The following is a 19,700-nucleotide window of genomic DNA, read 5'->3' as shown; positions in this document are numbered from 1 at the left end:
CCCTGCACTCTTCTACCTCTCATTTCACAATTTTTCTTGAAAGCATAAAGTGACATGCCCAATGATCGAGATTTACTGAGTTCTTCCCACACGCCAGGCGCTGCCAGGGGTGGGTGGTGGGCAGCATGTTGTTCACTTTGTTCACGCAGGTACGACCGGCAGAAGCTGACGCTCAAGGACATCCATAACTGTCAGTACGTGGCGTGCATGAACCCCACTTCTGGATCCTTCACCATCGACCCCAGGCTTCAGGTAGCCATAAGTCGGGCTTGTTTTGGTCAGTGACCGAGGGCTGGAGTCTTGCCTTAGGCAAAGGAGGATAAAAGCACTGGCTTGGGATGCTAGGGCTGTAGGACTTGTGTTCCCTGGAGAATGCACTGACCTCTGAGACTGTTTCAGGAAATGTGGGTGGGGAGAGGGCGAGGGTGGCCAGAGGCTAGCTAGCTCCACCCCCCAACTCCATGCCCCACAGTATTAAGCAAATAGAAATACTAACACCCAGTTAAGTCTGGATTTCAGACAGACGACGAAGTATTGTTTCAGTATAAATATATCCCATGCAGTATTTGGGACTGACTTATACTAAGAAAGATTATTCACTATTTATTGAAAATTCAGATTTAACTGGGCAGCCTGTATTTTACCTGCAAGTGGACATTCCCATGTTCTCTAAGCAGATGGAGAACTCTAACCTAAATCCAGGCTCTGAGCCACTCTCTTGCCTCTAGTTTCACAACTTTTCTTCGGAGCATGACTGTTTCCCTTATAATCAATGATTAATGTGATCCTACCGCATGCAAGGCGTTATTGGGAGTCTTGAAAAAGAGAAAGACCCAATCCCTTCTCTGATGTCTGACACCAATGGAGAAATCTGCTTTGTGTGTGACTGACAGCATGAGGGCAGATCCCCTCCCCTCCCATGGCCCCGAAAGAGAAAAATTCTCCAAAGGCGAGGACTCCTCCAGCTCTCGGGGGCCACAACATCCCCCCTGTGCTTCTGGACTCCTGATGAGTCCTTATTAACACAACAAGGAAAACGGTCCATTCTGACCAAGCCCAAAGGACCAGAGACAATGAAAACAGATGGGGTCTGCTTTCCTAAGAAGCTGGCCCAGGGGATGAGTTGGTCCCCAAGAGCCGCCTGAGGCAGTCTGCTGTTGTCCCTGGCAGCGCCACTTCTGCGTGTTTGCCGTGAGCTTCCCGGGCCAGGAGGCCCTCATGACCATCTACAACACCATCCTAGCCCAGCACCTGGCCTACCGCTCCGCCTCCATGGCGGTGCAGAAGACAAGCAACCAGCTGGTGGCCGCCGCCCTGGGTAAGCCGGCCCCCCTCACCCCCTCTCCTGCCGGCACAGGCTGATGGCCCTTTCGTATTTTCCCCTGGTAAATGTTTTGTTTATACTTTTAAATCAATAGTTTTTTAAATGATGCTGGGCTTTGGCAGGAGATACTGTGTAAAATCCAATTGCTTCTGGGGGAGGTAGAGAATAGAAAAGCCAGTGGACACACATGATTTACAAGTCAGTAGAGGAGCAAACTTCCTCCCTCCTCAGCTAGGCAGGTTTCCTATTTAAATTGTCACCATCTCATAGTCCATTTGCTCTAGAAACTTTGCTCCAATCTCTTCACTTCCTGAGGTCATTAGGAGTACATAAGAATCGATGGGTCCTTTTCCTCTAACAGGCTTGCATCAGAAAGTCGCGGCAACATTTCTTCCCACGGCCATTAAGTTTCATTACGTCTTCAACCTCAGGGACCTCTCCAGCATTTTCCAGGTACAGCTCTTTTAGTTCTGCGGCATGCCGCCTCATGGCCAAGTCCTCGGTTCATGGGTGCTCTTCTCCACCGCTCTCAGGAGAGAAAGCAAAATGACCTGTGGACTGGGGCGGCAGTGTTGATGGTGATGATGTAACGATGATGATGATGGTGACCATTAAAGTGATGATGATGATGATGATGGTGGTGGTGATAGAGGTAATGATGATGGTGATGATGGTGATGATGATGATGATGGTGATGACGATTAAAGTGATATGATGATAATGGTAATGATGATGATGGTTTTGACGATTAAGGTGATGATGGTGATGACGATTAAAATGATGATGATGGTGATGATGATGATGGTGATGATTAAAGTGATGGTGATGGTGATTAAAGTGATGATGATGGTGATGACGATTAAAGTGATGATGATGATGGTGATGACAATTAAAGTGATGATGATGGTGATGACGATTAAAGTGATGATGATGGTGATGACGATTAAAGTGATGATGATGGTGATGATGATTAAAGTGATGTGATGACGATTAAATTGATGATGATGGTGATGACGATTAAAATGATGACGATGATGGTGATGATGATAGTGGTGATGATGATGGTGACGGCAATGATGGTAATGATTGTGATGATGATGGCGATGATGATGGTGATGATGGTGATGAATCTGATGATGAAGACAGTGGTAATGATGGTGGTTACGGTGATGAAGTTTGTTCTTATTTATAAACTGTTTACTCTGAGCCAGGCATGGGATTTACACTCCTATTTTCTCCTCCAAACATCATATAAGGTTGGTGCTTATATATCCCCACTTTATAGAGGGCATGTCTGAGACTCAGGGAGGTCAAGTCATGCCTGTCTCTTCCCAACTAAAGTGCCAACTCAAATGTCATACCCTCATGGAGGGCCCACCTCACCCCTACAGGCTCCATCTCAGCACTCTGTTTATTTCTTTCATAGCACACAACACAATATGTAATTTTCTTGTTGTTTTTCTTACCTGGTTATATCTCCCCACTAGAATGTAAACTCCAAGAACACAGAGTCAGAATTCTTGTCACTGTTATCCCCAGAGCCCAGAAGAGTGCCTGAAAAATAGTGGATCCCCAATAAGCATGTGTTGAACTTGCCCAGGGTCACTTGGTTAGTAAATGGCCAAGCCGGGACTGGACCTAGGCAGGCCTGCTATGGAACCCAAGCTCATGACCCTCTGCCCTATGGCTTTCAGTAAACTGGTACCTCCCTGTCTCTTCTCCATCCGCCACCCCATTAGAGGATGGAGCACTTAACCCTTAACACTCTCTGGCCCCCAGGATTTTCATGACCTTGGCAATCAGTGGCCTTCCTGGCCCCAAGTAGGCAGTGTGCCAACAGCTTAACAGATTACACCCTGGGGAAATGCCTACTTTCTTATTCCATCTTTGTACTGAATTTAACTTGCCTTCACAACACAGCTAAAGACACTGACCATTCTGTTTGGGGTAGGGACTTTTATTTTCCACGCAAGAGATCCTGAAAAGCCCACTCGACCTTGTCCGCCTCTGGCTGCATGAAGCTGAACGTGTGTATGGTGACAAAATGATTGATGAAAAAGACCAGGACACATTGCGCAGAGTGACCATTGCTTCCACCAAGAAATTCTTTGATGTGAGTCAAGCCCCACATCGCTGTCTAAGCCCTAAGGGGTCAATCTAACTGGGGCTCCAGGCAGGTAGAGTCTTTGGGCCTGGAGATGACAGATAACTCCAGCCCTCTTTGAAGGACCTCTGGGCAGGTACGGAAATATCCTTGTGAGGTCTCACTTAATGATTCTGTCAAGCATGGATCTGAGTGGAAAGGAAGGAATTTACCATTCAAGCTCAGGAGACTGGGTCTTTATGACCTCCCGTCATCCATTTGGGCTGGAGAGAGGTCTGGTTTGGTTCAACGTGCTCTCCTGGTACGACCTTGTTTTTTTTCCTGGCAGAATCAGTTTTGGGGACTAGCAGTTCATTCCTGATGTAGTGGGGATTGGACCATCCTCTGGGCAATTTTACCCAATGGTTTGCAGCAGTGGTTTGGTGCCGGGAGACCAGCCCTAGCCTTCTGGGGCCCTCTGAAGTCACCTGGGCAAGGTACTGGTGCTGCTGCCAAGTGTCTCTGTGTTTGTGGTGGCAAAAAAAGTGAAAATATCTTAATCTCTATTTCTAGGATCTTGGTGATGAACTCTTATTTGCCCAACCAAATATCTTCTGCCACTTTGCCCAAGGGATTGGCGATCCCAAATACTACCCGGTAACCGATGGGGCTCAGCTAAACAAGCTCCTGGTGGATGTCCTGGACAGCTATAATGAGGTCAATGCGGTCATGAATCTGGTGAGTGGTGCTTAGACCCGGGCATAGATTCCTCTCCTATTTTAGAATAGACCATTTTAATGGCATTCCATAGGCCAGCACATCATGAAGCCAACGCATCCACATGTCACTATACCAAAGTGTGGCCAAGGGATTGATGAGATTCCTGGGATTGATGGAGGTGACCAGACCTGCCGTAAGATGCAGAGGCATCTCTCTGGTCTCTTTAGGTGCTATTTGAAGACGCGGTGGCTCACATCTGTAGGATAAACCGCATCCTCGAGTCTCCGCGGGGCAATGCCCTGCTGGTGGGGGTGGGCGGCAGTGGCAAGCAGAGCCTCTCCCGCCTGGCAGCGTACATCAGCGCCTTGGACGTGTTTCAGATCACCCTCAAGAAGGGCTACGGGATCCCAGACCTCAAGGTGAGGGGCTACTTCTCAGTAAACTAATTTTTGGATGGGGAAGCAGGGAAAACCTCGCCGTTCCCTCTTCCAAAATAAAGTCAGCCATTAGGGAGGATCGGAATGTCTCCATAGACCATATAGAAATAATTTTTATCACAGGTCGAGTTCTAGTTTGCTAGCTGCCCAAATGTGATATACCAGAAACAGAATGGCTTTTAAAAGGTGGAATATTTTAAGTTGCAAGTTTATTGTTCTAAGGCTGTGAAAATGTCCCGATCAAAGCAAGTCTATAAAAATGTCCAAATTAAGGCACTGAGAAGAGGTGACCTTTACTCAGGAAAGGCCGATGAAGTTCAGGGTTTCTCTCTCAACTGGAAAGGCACGTGGCAAACACGGCAATGTCTGCTAGCTTTCCCTCCAGGCTGCTTGATTAATGAAGCTCCCCCGGAGGCGTTTTCCTCCATCTCCACAGGTCTCTGGCTGCATGGGCTCTCGTGGTTCTCGTGGCTTTTTCCAAAGTTTTTCCTGTTTTAAAGGATTTCAGTAAACTACTCCAGACCCACCTGGAATGGGTAGAGTCACATCTCCCTCTCATCAAAAGCTAATACCCGCAATTGGGTGAGTCACATCTCTGCAGAGATGATTTAATCAAGCTTCCAACCTACAGTGCTGAATTGGGATTAAAAGAAAAGGCTGCCGCCTCAAGATGGATCAGGATTAAAACATGGTTTTTCTAGGGTACGTCATCCTTTCAAACCCACACTGGAAGTAAAGGCTAGAAAACACTTTGGCTGTGGCCAGACCAATGTGGCTAAATTTAGAGGAAGTGCACCTCAGGGTTAGAGGAAGTGCACCTCAGGCTTAGAGGAAGTGCGCCTCAGGGTTAGAGGAAGTGTGCCTCAGGCTTAGAGGAAGTGCGCCTCAGGGTGGGAGGCAGTGCACCTCAGGATTAGAGGAAGTGCACCTCAGGGTTAGAGGAAGTGTGCCTAGGGTTAGAGGAAGCGTGCCTCAGGGTTAAAGGAAGTGTGCCTCAAGCTTAGAGAAAGTGCGCCTCAGGCTTAGAGGAAGTGCGCCTCAGGGTGGGAGGCAGTGCACCTCAGGATTAGAGGAAGTGCACCTCAGGGTTAGAGGAAGTGCGCCTCAGGGTTAGAGGAAGAGCGCCTCAGGCTTAGAGGAAGTGCGCCTCAGGAATAGAGGAAGTGCACCTCAGGGTTAGAGGAAGTGTGCCTCAGGCTTAGAGGAAGTGCGCCTCAGGGTGGGAGGCAGTGCACCTCAGGATTAGAGGAAGTGCACCTCAGGGTTAGAGGAAGTGCGCCTCAGGCTTAGAGGAAGAGCGCCTCAGGCTTAGAGGAAGTGCGCCTCAGGAATAGAGGAAGTGCACCTCAGGGTTAGAGGAAGTGTGCCTCAGGCTTAGAGGAAGCGCGCCACAGGTTTAGAGGAAGCGCACCTCAGGGATAGAGGAAGTACACCTCAGGGTTAGAGGAAGTGCGCCTCAGGGATAGAGGAAGTGCGCCTCAGGCTTAGAGGAAGTGCGCCTCAGGCTTAGAGGAAGTGCGCCTCAGGGTTAGAGGAAGTGTGCCTCAGGCGTAGAGGAAGTGCGCCTCAGGGTGGGAGGCAGTGCACCTCAGGATTAGAGGAAGTGCACCTCAGGGATAGAGGAAGTGTGCCTCAAGGTTACAGGAAAAGCACATCAAGGTTAGAGGATGTGTGCTCACTGTTAGAGAAGAAGTGTACCTCAGTGTTACAAGAAGTATGCTTCAGGGGTAGAGGAAGTGAGTGCCAAGATTAGAGGATGTGACTCCAGGTTGGAGGAAGTGTGCCGCAGGGTTGGCGGAAGTATGTCTTGGGGTTAGAGAAAAGCATCTAAAAGTTTCAGGAAGTACATCTAAGGTTAGAGGAACTGAGCCTGAGAGATAGAGGAAACACTTTTCAGGGTTAGAGAAACTGCTTCCTCCGGGTGAGAGGAAGTGTGTCAGGGGTGAGAGAGAGTGTGCCTGGGGTGAGAGAGAGTGTGCCTGGAGTGAGAGAGAGTGTGCCTGGGGTGAGAGGGAGTGTGTCTGGGGTGAGAGGAAGTGTGTCTGGGGTGAGAGAGAGTGTGTCTGGGGTGAGAGGGAGTTTGTCTGGGGTGAGAGGGAGTGTGTCTGTGGTGAGAGAGAGTGTGTCTGGGGTGAGAGAGAGTGTGTCTGGGGTGAGAGGGAGTTTGTCTGGGGTGAGAGGGAGTGTGTCTGGGTGAGAGGGAGTGTGTCTGGGGTGAGAGAGAGTGTGTCTGGGGTGAGAGGGAGTGTGTCTGGGGCGAGAGGGAGTGTGCCTGGGGTGAGAGAGAGTGTGTCTAGGGTGAGAAGAAGCGTGTCTGGGGTGAGAGGGAGTGTGTCTGGGGTGAGAGGGAGTGTGTCTGGGGTGAGAGAGAGTGTGCCTGGGGTGAGAGAGAGTGTGTCTAGGGTGAGAAGAAGCGTGTCTGGGGTGAGAGGGAGTGTGTCTGGGGTGAGAGGGAGTGTGTCTGGGGTGAGCGGAAGTGTGTCTGGGGTGAGAGGGAGTGTGTCTGGGGTGAGAGGGAGTGTGTCTGGGGTGAGAGGGAGTGTGTCTGTGGTGAGAGGAAGTGTGTCTGGGGTGAGAGGGAGTGTGTCTGGGGTGAGAGGAAGTGTGTCTGGGGTGAGAGGGAGTGTGTCTGGGGTGAGAGAGAGTGTGCCTGGGGTGAGAGAGAGTGTGTCTAGGGTGAGAAGAAGCGTGTCTGGGGTGAGAGGGAGTGTGTCTGGTGTGAAAGGAAATGTGTCTGTGGTGAGAGGAAGTGTGTCTGGGTGAGAGGGAGTATGTCTGGGGTGAGAGGAAGTGTGCCTGGGGTTCAGAGGAAGTGTGTCTGGGGTGAGAGGGAGTTTGTCTGGGGTGAGAGGTAGTGTTTCTGGGGCAAGAGGTAGTGCGTCTAGGGTGAGAGAGAGTGTGCCTGGGGTTCAGAGGAAGTGTGTCTGGGGTGAGAAGAAGTGTGTCTGCGGTTAGGGGACCTGAGTGTCAGGGTTAGAGAAAGCGTGTGTCAATCACCTGATTGATTTAAGTCAAAAAAGTCAACCCAGATAATAATGGCAAAGGGGGTTTGATTCTTACCCTTATTCACTGAATCGTGAATTGGTCTGAATTGTCCCAAATTCTTCAGGTTAGAGAACTGAGAAGCATTACTAGTAGTGAGCAGCTAACTGTCGCTCGGTATTCTGGACAGCTGCTTTTAGAGTTAATAAAATAAACATTAGCATAACCCAGTCTCCCATTCCCAAGACATGCCGCTGAGGCTTCTATTGATTTCTTTTTCCCGAAAATTTGCTCTGCCCGGGAGCTGTGTGCTCGTCAAACACTATTAGCCCAGGACAGATCATGGTTGTGCCCCCGATTAGAGTGGAAATTGATTTTTGACCACGTTCTATAGTCGCCTCTGTGTTGGCCTTAGCACTGGGCTGCTTCTGATGCAAACAGCCCCACGGGAGTCCCCCAGGCCCTCCCCGAGGAGGAGCACAGGGCCCCCCAGGCAGCCCCTGGCGAGGTGGCTTTGGCAGGCTCGCCGGTGCTCGATCCCCTGGGATGCGGGGGCCAGAGGGAGGGACTGCTGGGAGAGACAGGATAGGCAAGAAACTAACTCAGCCCTGCTCTCCCGGCACCGCCAAGCGGGCTGTGCCAGCAACGCCACCCCCTGGAAGAGCAATCTGCTTCTGGTTGTTATTGTCCTTTACTTTCCCATCGGATTCCACCCTTTATATAAAGGAATTAGCCAATCGTATTTTAAAAATCAGATAGGGCTTCCAAACACTGCCTTCTGCACTGGTGTGCCGCAGGTCCTAGTGGACCTCAGAACGAGTACACTTGATTTCCACACTCCCTCTCATGGGTTGTCCAAATCCTCTGCTTCTGGAGGAGGTGCTGATTTCCCGAGTTTTCTCAGCTGAAAAATTTCTAGTCTGTTGTTAACAAAATTGCGCTGGTTTCTTTTCATGAATGCGTCCTATTCTTTGCTCTGTCCTCCTGGGGATTTTGCTCTTGACACTTCACTTCAGGACCAGTAGTGGATGCTCCGTCCTAACAGTTGCATTTTATTTGTCAGCATTAGCTGCAGCAGCTCTGAGATCTGTTCTCTCGCAATTCATTACCCTGGCACCTATCTAGAGCCGGTGTCTGACTAATCATTCATTCGTTAGTGGAACCACAACTAAGAACAGAGATAAACAAGACTCAAGAAACTTGTTTTGCACTAAGAGACAAGACCCCTGGACAGTTAAAGGATACACTATTATTACCCAAATGATAGTGTCACAGTAAAATATTAAGATCTATATGCCATGAATGTAATAAATACATTCATAGTGATATAGTTATAACATATGTACCTGGGGCTGTGAAGCCACCTGGAGAACAGAGATGCAGCTGGAAAGGCGGTCAGGAAACTCCCTTGTGTGGCGCATGAAAAACTCTGGACTTTACTTCCCAGAAAAATGAGATACCATTATGATTTTTGAGCAGAGAAGGGGCAGGTCAATTCAGGGCTCCCGTTGTGCTGAGCGGGAGGCGAGTGCAGGCAGTGATGCTTAGGTGGATGCAGGGTTCCCCAACCTCACTTCTCCCTACCTCCCCGCACCCCAGGACCAGGCAATGGTATGCTTGTTATTCCGGAGACCTAGCTGTAAGTCTTGATTGAGTCTCCCAGACAGCTGGGCCAGACCCCGTGGAGAAACCCTTTAAGTGAGTCAGGGGCTGGCAATGGACTGCACAATTCACTTGATTTCTCCATGAAGCCAACTGATGGAAGGGCTGGAAGTCCTGGCTTCCAGCAAAGGCTCCAAAATGTAAAATATAGTTGGGGGAGGGGCACGAGGTGTAGCAATCACGTCCGAGAGGAGGGAGAGGAACTTGGAGTTGTGTTCACAGAACAACTGGACGTGTGGTTGAGAAAATTTCATGCCCAACTCACACCCCTCAGTAGCACCACTTTTGCCCCTTCCTTCAGACTCATGACCAAATCTCAGCTCTGTGTTCCTTCCTGTCTGACGGCAGGGACAGTGACTATGGCAAGAAAAAGTGAGTGCAGGAAAACGGGCACTAAGGTGTGTTCTAGCCAAAGGAAGGGAAGGAGGTAGATCCCTACATCTGGATAGAGGCTACCTTTTTGGACATAACTATGCAGAACTGCTATCTTTCTCCTCCTTGACGGGTCAATTCAAGATGTGCTAAGCCCTCGGGGCTAGTGGTAATCCTTGTGGCTTGGGCAGTTTGTAGCATGCTGACACTCTGAGCCAAGAGGCAAAATGTGGATGGAGATGACCTGATCTGGGGAAGGGGGCACACCAAGGGACAGGCACTGGGAGGAAGGAAGACCATGGATTCTGTATCCAAGATGTTGGCACCTGAGGGACTTTGGAGACACCATAAAGCGATGGCCCATCCATAGTTGGACATGTGGGTTTCAGGAAATGTGGGAAAAAGATGGAAGGTTGAGATGTGGGGACAGGCCTCAGTGATATAGAGGTGGCTGGAGCCATGGGATTGGAGAAGACCACAAAAGAGAGAATAGACAGAGTCAGAACAAGGCTGCAAAAGTGCAGGATCCTTGGGCCATCCATGATTGATGGGGGGCCAAGGATGAGGGTCAATGGACAGAGCAGTGGTTAGCAGAGATCCAGGAAGTACCACGGCAGGAAGGTGGCCACGGGAACCAAGAGGGTTAAGCTTCAAGACAGTGGGGTTGGCCGGCGAGGTCCAGGACACAGAGGTACCAAGCTGGACATGGCCTGAGCAGAGAGCTAAGGCTCTAGGACCAGCCTTTGAGGCCCCATGATCATGGCTAGAGCAGGTCCTTCTGGGGTGGTTAGGAGAAAGCCACAGCAGGAGACAAGAAAGGAAAGAAGGTGACAAGGGGGTGCAGCAAATGCTGTACCTCCATAGGAAGAGAGGCAGGCAGGCCTGGAGAAAGGGCTTGTTTCCCCACATGGAGTCACTGGGCTCTGTTTCCAGGCCTCTGGGTGCTGTCGGTCCCTTCCAGAATCTCTTGCTCTGACCTGCAGCAATGAGCTTCCTTGACTAGGCCAGTCAGTCTATGCTGATTCAAAACCTGAACTTCATGGTGTCATGTCACAGCTTTTCCCTTAGATCATTCACAAACCATAGGCATGAGGGGCTCTTAGCAGTTTTCGTGAGGACCAGTGTAGGTTGCAGTACAAATTGCTGCAAGTTACCTTCTGGTTTGCAATCTGGAAGCGATTGCCACCCTCCCTCCCAACCTCCTTACTGGTGATTAACATTGGGCCCACCATATACTTACGACTCCTAATTTAGATACGCCACGAATCCTGGCACTGACAGCCTCCAGCCAGTTTATTTAATAGATTGTTTATTGGTTTGTTAAAGCTGCCAGAATGCAATATACCAGAAATGGAACAGCTTTTATAAAGGAAATTTATTCCATTACAAGTTTATAGTTCTAAGGCCATGAAAATGTCCAAATTCAGTACCAACAAGAAGTTATCTTCACTCAAGAAAGGCTGATGCCACCCAGAACACCTCTGTCAGCTGGGAAAGCATGCAGCTGGCATCTGCTGGGGTCTTTGGCTTCTGGACCCTTGTCAGCTGGAAAAGCACATGGCGACATCTGCTAGCTTTCTCTCCTGGCTTCTCATTCCATAAGCCTTCCCCAGGGATGTCTTCCTTCTGCATCTCCAAAGATCTCTGGCTGTGTGGGCTCTAAAGCTTTTCCCAATGTGGTTCCCTTTTAGAGGTCTCCAGTAAGCAACCTCACCTTGAATGGATGGAGACTTGTCTCTATGGAAACAACTTAATGAAAAGATCCCACCCAGCAATACTGAATCAAGGTTAAAGAACATGGCTTTTCTGGCATATACAGCAGTTTCAAACCAGCACATTCTACCCTCTGGACCCTAAAAGACATGTTCTTTCCATATACAAAATACATTTATCCATTACAATACCATTTCAGTAACAATATAAATACAACACATAGTCAGAAACAATACAAAATCTCACTAAAGTCAGCTACAGGCATGGTCTCTCTTAAGGCAAAAATTCTATTCCGACTCTGGACCTGTCAAACTTAGAACAAGTTATCTGTGGACAACAAACAAAAGAGAGACAGTCATAGGATATGTTTCCATTTCCATAGGGAGAAATTGGAAGGCACACAGGGGTCACCAGATCCAAACAGTTCCAGAAACCTGCAGGGAAAACTCCATTAGATATCAGTCTGAGGGCCATTTATCCTGGGAACTTTAGAAAACAGGAGTCCCACCCTTTCCAAGGGCCTATTCAGCAGCCTTGCTCTCTCCAGATGCTAGTATGAGGGTTACAAGACTGGAGTTCATTGGGGGGCCACCTTTCTCTTGGCTCAACCCTCTTCAAACATCAGGACCTCCAACACCCAGATTCCCTGCCATCTCCAGGGTACATGCTCAACTGGTCCAGAAAAATGAAGTGGCAGCCAGGCTCCCCGCAATCCTATATTGTGTGCTCCACCCTCTTTGAGGCCTGGGGCACTGAAACTCTTACTGAACTTACAGGCAGAAGGCCTGTCCTCTGCCTTCGGGGCAAACTCACCCACTCCAGCTGCATGGGTGGGTCCTCTCTCCCCAGGAGGTTTCCTGGCTCCAGACTTTGCCTTCCATGGTTCTGCCTTTGGGGTTATTTTTCCTTCAGTTTGTCCCTTTTAATCCAGACTGGCGGGGCTCCTGCTTATACAGATCCCACAACACTCTTGTTGGTTTTCTATGCAATATACTGGGATCATGCCCAACAGACAAAAGAACTTTCCACAGATCCTTTCTGGATAACTCCGTCTCAAATCCTCGCTTGTCCTATAATGGCTGGCTGCTTCCATGTTTGGTTAAATCCTCATGTGGGGCACTAGTCTCTGGAGTCTCCCTTTCTGGAAGCCCAGAATTTTCCAGATCATCAATTTCTGTTTTCTTTGTATCCAAGAGTTCAGTTGTCAGCTTATCTCTTTCCTGTTGTATCTTACCATAAGCCCCAAAGAGCAGCTAGGCTGCATTTTCTACATTTAGTTTGGAAATCTCTTCACCACTTCTAAATTCTAACTTCCATGCTAAATCATGACACAATTTGGCTAACTTCTCTGCTTTAAAACCAGGATCACGTCCTTCCAGTTTGCAATAACACATGCATCATTTCTGCCTGAAGTTTCATTGGAAGTATCTTTGGAGTCCACATTTCTACCTATGGTCTCTTCAAAGCATCCTAGGCCTTCTCTATCAAGCTACCCACAACTCTTCCAGAGTCTTCCCTTTATTCATTAAAAAAACCATTTGAACATGTTTGGTATTTGCAAACCACAGCAGTACCCCATTCCTGGTACCAAAATCTGTATTGGTTTGTTAAAGCTGCCAGTATGCAATATACCAAAAATGGAACAGCTTTTAAAAAGGGAATTTATTGCAAGTTTACAGTTCTAAGACCATGAAAATGTCCAAATTAAGGCACCAACAAGAGGTTACCTTCATTCAAGAAAGGCCGATGCCATCTGGAACACCTCTGTCAGCTGGGAAGTCACCTGGTGGCATCTGCTGACCTTCTCTCCCAGCTTCTTATTTCATAAGGCTTCCCCAGGGACATTTTCTTTCTGCACCTCCAGAGATGAAGATGGGCTCTGAATCTTTTTCCAAAACGGTTGCCTGTTGAAGGACTCCAGTAAGTGACCCACCTTGAATGGGTGGAGACATATCTCCATGGAAACAACTTAATCAAAATATCCCACCCAGCAATACTGAATCAAGATTGAAGAACATGGCTTTTCTGGAGTACATGACACTTTCAAACCACCACAGGTTTTGATTCTTCCTTAGCTCCAGATCACTGCTGACTCTCAAAAGATCTTCTCTTGGGGGGCTGCGGCCAAAGATGGTTTGATGGCTTGGATCCTGCCTGGGGCATGCCAGCTTTTCCAGGCTCCCAGCTGCCCCTTGCTCTCTTTTTTTGCAGCTTGTCAAAAACTGTGGAATTTGAGGCTTGGTTTTGTCTCCAGTTAACATCCCTATAAACTTTGAAAAGACCCTTGGTGAGATCTCTCTCTGAACAGAGTCGAACTCACCTTCAAGGACAGACAAGCCAATAAGGATATTTTTTAAGGCTTTTTTAAAAATGACAGAACCTCATAGGTATTATGGAAAAATTAGATCTCACAGATAAGCAAATCCCCAAAACCCTGAAAACTCACGTTAGTACTGGCCAATCCTTGCAGATATTTTGTTAGGTATAGACAAACATGCAAATAGGCAGATGTTTCAAAAATAGGAAGCCATTCATTCTGCTCCATAGCATGCTTTTTTTTCTGAACTATTCTCCACCTTATTGTTCCAGAATTACCACAAAATCATTTTATCAAGTTGTTCCTTTCAATCCCACTGGTAATGTGACAGGAGTGATGCTAAGTGTGTGTGGATTCTTTTGCAGAATCCCAACATCTTTGCAGCCTCAGGTCCCCCGGCCCAGGGCCTGTGGTGTCTCTTACTTATCCTGGGCTCCTCTTGGGGTGTCCACTCAGCGCTCTAACTCTAGTTCTGCACACCCGGTGGGTGCTTATGGTGGGTGCTCATGGTGGGTGCATCTCTGCGATGTCCCTTCTCTCCACTGCACCTGACTGTGTCCTCACGGGTCCAGCTGGACCTGGCCGCCCAGTACATCAAAGCTGCCGTGAAGAACGTGCCCTCGGTGTTCCTGATGACGGACTCCCAGGTGGCCGAGGAGCAGTTCCTGGTGATGATCAACGACCTGCTGGCGTCAGGCGAGATCCCTGGGCTGTTCGCCGATGATGAGGTGGAGAACATCATCTCCTCCATGCGGCCGCAGGTGAAGTCCCTCGGCCTGGCCGACACGCGGGAAATATGCTGGAAATACTTCATCGACAAAGTGCGCCGACAGCTCAAGGTAGGTCCCGCCTTCCGAGGGTCCGGGAGCCCAGCTCGGTGCCCTGGTGCCTTCTTGCACTGAGTCTTTCCTCTGGGTAGAGCAGGGTGTGGTGGTGGGGGCTGTCCCATCAACTGGATCCTGCTCTGTGATGTGAACTGCTGGAGATACCCCTTGGCCCAAAGAAGAATTTCACGCACACCCTGCAGACAGCAAGGTCCCCGGAGGTGGGCAGACCTTGGCTCCAACCCTGCTTTTTTTTTTTAACATGGGCAGGCACCGGGAATTGAACCCGGGTCTCCGGCATGGCAGGCGAGAACTCTGCCTGCTGAGCCACCATGGTCTGCCCACTCCAACACTACCATGTAAGGGAAATAGAATGAGCCCCCTGGTTAGGCGGAGGGCCCTTTGAAGCTGAGGACTCTTTCTTTTCTCTCCATCCTTCGTCAGCGTTCACTAGGGCAGGCTGCCTACTAGCCACGTGGTGCTGCCCTTTGGAGGGCCTGGCTCCATGGCTGTCCCGGGCACATGCTGGTAATGATTTCCCCCTGCTCGATGCAAATAAACCAAGTTTCCTCTTTATCGCTTCTCTCTGGGCTATGTGATCCCATTGGTGGATGCTGTTTGTGGACTAAAGGAAGGCCCGAGGCCCCTACCTCCCTGCCCCATCCCCTTCCTTGGAGCACCACGTGGCCTTCGTCACCAGAAGAAGTGGACTGGTGGCCACGCGGCTGGTGAACTAGCCACTGCATGGGGAATGGGGGAGGGGGCGCAAGGAGGGGAAACTGAGGCTCCTATGAGAAGGAAGTTTCCCCAGACGGGCAGAAGGGAGAGCAGGGTCTGTCTCCACCACACCCTCTCCCAGTGGGGCCCAGGGGACTCTGGGCGACTCACCGTAGGGCAGCCCTACCCTTTTGGGGAAGCAGCTATTGCCTTTCAGGGCCCAGAAAGTATTCTGGATTCATAACGGCCAAACCCGGAAGGGACTGTCACCCTCTCTGTGGTCTTGGACCTCATTGGCCCAAAGTGGATGCCTGGCTCCTCTCCTTTCATCCAGCCTTTCTCTTCCCCCTTTGTGGGGGCTGCTGCAAAGAGTTGGGGCTGTCCCCTGCACCCTCACTTCTCTGGAGAAAGCCATGAAGTCATCATCGTTTGTGTCTCAGCGTCCGTGTGTCACCCCCAGAGCCAGCACTGTTCCCCACTATTGTTTGGAGACGAAGACGGTGCTGAGCCGTCTAAATAGGCTTTACGGGAAAGTTGCAAGACTGAGCCTCAGCACTTGGGTCCCCCAGTGAGCGCCTCTTCTGTGCCCTGCCTCCAGGTGATTCTGTGCTTCTCCCCTGTGGGCTCCGTACTGCGTGTGCGAGCAAGAAAATTCCCCGCTGTGGTCAACTGCACAGCCATCGACTGGTTCCATGAGTGGCCTGAAGATGCCCTGGAGTCCGTCAGTGCCCGCTTCCTGGAGGAGACCGAGGGGATTCCGGTGAGTCTTTGCAGCAGAGCCCAGGAGACAGGCTCCTGGCTGGGGGTGGGGGATCCTTCCTCTCTCCAGGGCCCGGAAGTAGGGAGAGGGGAGTGAGGCATGTGCCTTGGGTACAAAATTTAAGGGGATGCCAAAAACTCAGTGATCAAGAGAAATGATAAATGATATTTTGACATGCTGGTTTTCAGAGTCAAAATTAATAAACATTTTTAAAATGCGTGATGAACAAAATATCCAAACTGTGAACAGACAGGCTGTTGTCGTTTGGCGACCTCGTATTACTGTGCGAGGGGGAATGTTGTTGCCAGCCAGTTTAGGATTCCCGGCCCCGTGTGCTGTGGCCCCACCAGGCAAGCTAAAAAGCGTTGACAATGGTGTGCAGACAGACAGGACAAAGCAGGGCTTCCTACATGGTCACTGTAAACCAGTTTGCATGTGTATACAGTGGCGCACATGTGTTCCTTTTGCCTCGGGCTCCAATTTGGCTCTCTAGGGTGCAGCCACCCTCACTCACCTTTTGTAAAAGGGCAAGACAAGTATGACACAGAGATATAAATCTCATTTTCCCTCCTGTTTTGTTCCATTGCCATGTCTTTTTTAACTGAAAGAGGGAAGCTTACATTCACTAAACTGATTGCCTGCCTGGAAATTTCTCTTAATCCCTGACCCTCCCCTGACCTGGCCTGTGTGTGCGATAAGCAGCCCTAGAGGAAATCACCCTTTATTATCATATTTTGTTTATTTTGAATACATATTCAGTTATTAGATAGGACAGACTAAACCTGAAATTAGCTTTCTTCGTGTTGTTGAAAAGTGAATAAAAGAAAAAAAAAAAAAAAGCGGGTAAAAGAGTCTGCAGATCCTTAGAGCTTTGCTTATGTGGTCAGCCCCTGCCATCCCCTCGGTTCACCCGGGGTGCAGATTTGAGTCTTCTCTTGCCAAGAGGGGGGCCTGCTGGGCGGTGGGCCAGCCCCTCCACTAGGGCCAGCCGGGGACACCGAGCAGACATGGGAGAAGCATATGCCAAAGGAACACGTTTTCAGATTAACCTGAATCTAAAGTCTTACCACTTGAACAAGTTCTGGGGGAAAGTGTCAGGCGGTGGGGCAGGCCCCAGGGTACAGACATGCTGGGAGGCCCCACGTGGAGGCGGGAGAGAGGAGAAGTGCTTGCTCACACTAAGTCCCAGGACTCCATGCAAGTGTGTGCGTATGTATCATGTGCAGATATGTGTGAGTACGCATTTGTGAGTGTGTGTAAATGTACGAATGTGTATGTGTGAGTGTGTGATGCATGTATGGGTGGATACATGTGTGACTGTAAGTAGGTGAGTGTGTTGAATGGATGTGTGTGTGCATGTGTGTAAATATGAATGTGTGTGTGTGTTGTGTGGGTGGGTACATACATGGGTGTGTAAATGTATGCTGTGGGTGGGTGGGTGTGAGTGTGGGTACGTGTATGTGAGTGTGCTGTGGGTGGGTGTGAGCGTGGGTACGTGTGAGTGTAAGTGTGTGCCTCAGAGAGGCACTAACAGTAAGCGGGCTGTGTCCCCGACACACCCATGGCCCAGCAGCACCGTTCACGGGTGGGGGACTGAGGCGGGCGAGGGCTGGGGGCTGGGGGAACCCCCCCTCGCTGACCCACTGTAGCCCGCCGCCGTCCCCCCTTCCCCGGGCCCCTCTGTGAGGCAGGCAGGGAAAACGAGCTGACCGGGTCTCGTCCCCAGAGGGAAGTCAAGTCCTCCATCAGTCTCTTCATGTCCTACGTGCACATGACCGTCAACGACATGTCCAAGGTGTACCTGGCCACAGAGAGACGCTACAACTACACCACTCCCAAGACCTTTCTGGAACAGATCAAACTTTACCAGAACCTGCTGGCCAAGAAGAGGATGGAGCTGGTGGCCAAAATCGAGAGGCTGGAAAATGGCCTGATGAAGCTGCAGAGCACAGCTTCTCAGGTAGGGAGGAGGGGGCTTGGGCCGCCCACTCCCCTGCCCACCAGGGCCCCAGGAGAACAGCCACACACCAGAGAAAGGAAATGGAATTGGTTCCTGCCTTCCAGAAACTTCCACTCCTAAGCCAGAGACAGTATATATGTTTCCAATTAAAAATAGAATCAAAACACTTAGATGGCATGCCCACAGAGCTTTCCATACTCATACCATGCCCTGCCCCAGTGAGATTTTTTTCCCGTCAGATGCAGTCAATGAAAATGTATCCATTCTTAAATGCCGTTCATACTGTGGTACCCAGCTCAAAAAGCTTCCGCGATGTTTTGCTTCACTCTGTATTGATCCTTGAGTTTTCTGCCTGGCTTTTAACATCCCCCGCAGTGCAGCCCTGGCTGCACCATCTTTATTGCCTGCTGCTGGCGTCTCCGAGCGCCCCTCTTCCCTGCCCGGGGTGTGAACAAGCCGAGGGCAAGGGGAGGCGCTGGGGGAGGACAGGAGCCAGAGCCCAGGACGCAGTACTCACTGACCCCCAGCTGCACCAGACTTAGGCAGACGGGCCTGCTCCAGGCATGGCCGCCCCAATAAGGCCCCCCCATGTGGGGTGGGGAGTGACGGGCAGGGGGTTGTCCGATACGACTCACACCTGGGAGGAGCCGAGGAAGACCTCAGTTCCCCGAGACTGCTTGCACCAAAGGGGAACAGAGGCGGGAGCTGAGCCCACCAGGCCCAGATTTCCTGCTCAGATTCCAGATACAGAGTGGATAAAGGGGTCAGCAGTGAGCCGTCTCCATGTGGTACAGCACGCCAGGCGCGGGGAAGAAGGTTCCATGCTAGGACTGTCCAGGGGAGGTGACCAGGGTGGTCCACGCCCATTAGGGGAGGTGACCAGGGTGGGCCGTGCCCATCCAGGGGGTGTGACAGGGTCGGCTACACCCATCTGGGGGAGGGGACCGGCGTGGGCTGTGGCCCACACCCAGCTCTTAGTGGTTTCTCCTCTTCCAGGTGGATGATTTAAAAGCCAAGCTGGCAGTGCAGGAGGCTGAGCTCAATCAGAAAAACGAGAATGCAGACAAGCTGATCCAGGTGGTCGGGGTGGAAACCGAGAAGGTCAGCAAAGAGAAAGCCGTCGCCGACGAGGAGGAAATCAAGGTGGAGGCCATCAACAAGGTGTGCGGCAGCAGTCGGGCTGGACTCGGCGATGGCAGCCCCCCGGGAGCCTGTAGGAAATGGGGACTCTCGGGCCCCCGCCCAGGCCTGGTCAAGCAGGCCGCCATCTTAACAAGATGCTCGGTGACGGGGAGCCCGTCGGGGCTTGAGGAGACGGAGCCAGGGCCCTGTCCCCAGACTTGGCTGCCCGAGGGGGCTCCCATCCACAGAGTCCCATCTGGCCTTGGTCTGGGGTGGGCCCAGTCCCAGGCCTTTCCCAGAGCTCCCAGCAGGTGCAGCTGTGTGGCTAGGAGGTAGAACCGCTTCCTGCCAAGAGGGCCGTGTCCTCATCTCTTGGAATTGGAAGACCCAGATGTTGCTTGGTCTGATTGCTTGGCCCTTGTTCCAGTTTGCTAGCTGCCAGAATGCAATATACCAGAAACGGAATGGCTTTTAAAAGGGAAATTTAGTAAGTTGCTGGTGTACGGTTCTAAGGCTGAAATAATGTCCCAATTACAACAAGTCTATAGAAATGTCCAATCAAAGGCATCCAGGGAAAGATACCTTGTCTCAAGGAGACCGATGAAGTTCAGGGTTTCTCTCCCAAGTGAGAAGGCACATGGCAAACACAGTTTCTCTTTCAGCTGGAAGGGCACATGGCGAGCACGGTGTCATCTGCTAACTTTCTC

The 19,700-nt window shown here is 50.5% G+C and overlaps 1 protein-coding gene across 10 annotated transcripts in view; it reads left to right on the top strand.

Moving 5' to 3' along the window:
- DNAH17 (dynein axonemal heavy chain 17) overlaps positions 1-19,700 on the top strand; it is a 146,265-nt gene that overhangs the window by 85,658 nt on the left and 40,907 nt on the right. For all 10 annotated transcript variants that reach the window (XM_077166116.1, XM_077166118.1, XM_077166115.1 and 7 more), the window contains 10 exons: positions 150-252; positions 1,171-1,318; positions 1,686-1,777; positions 3,276-3,437; positions 3,981-4,145; positions 4,355-4,546; positions 14,183-14,449; positions 15,750-15,911; positions 17,638-17,871; positions 18,868-19,032. In XM_077166116.1, coding sequence (XP_077022231.1) covers positions 150-252; positions 1,171-1,318; positions 1,686-1,777; positions 3,276-3,437; positions 3,981-4,145; positions 4,355-4,546; positions 14,183-14,449; positions 15,750-15,911; positions 17,638-17,871; positions 18,868-19,032 — 1,690 coding nt within the window. The remainder of the gene's footprint in view (positions 1-149; positions 253-1,170; positions 1,319-1,685; positions 1,778-3,275; positions 3,438-3,980; positions 4,146-4,354; positions 4,547-14,182; positions 14,450-15,749; positions 15,912-17,637; positions 17,872-18,867; positions 19,033-19,700) is intronic.

This window comes from Tamandua tetradactyla, chromosome 6 (assembly GCF_023851605.1).
Source record: "Tamandua tetradactyla isolate mTamTet1 chromosome 6, mTamTet1.pri, whole genome shotgun sequence".
Classification (NCBI taxonomy): domain Eukaryota; kingdom Metazoa; phylum Chordata; class Mammalia; order Pilosa; family Myrmecophagidae; genus Tamandua; species Tamandua tetradactyla.
The sequence above is the reverse complement of the archived record's forward strand: the minus strand, read 5'-3'. Positions and strand labels throughout refer to the sequence as shown.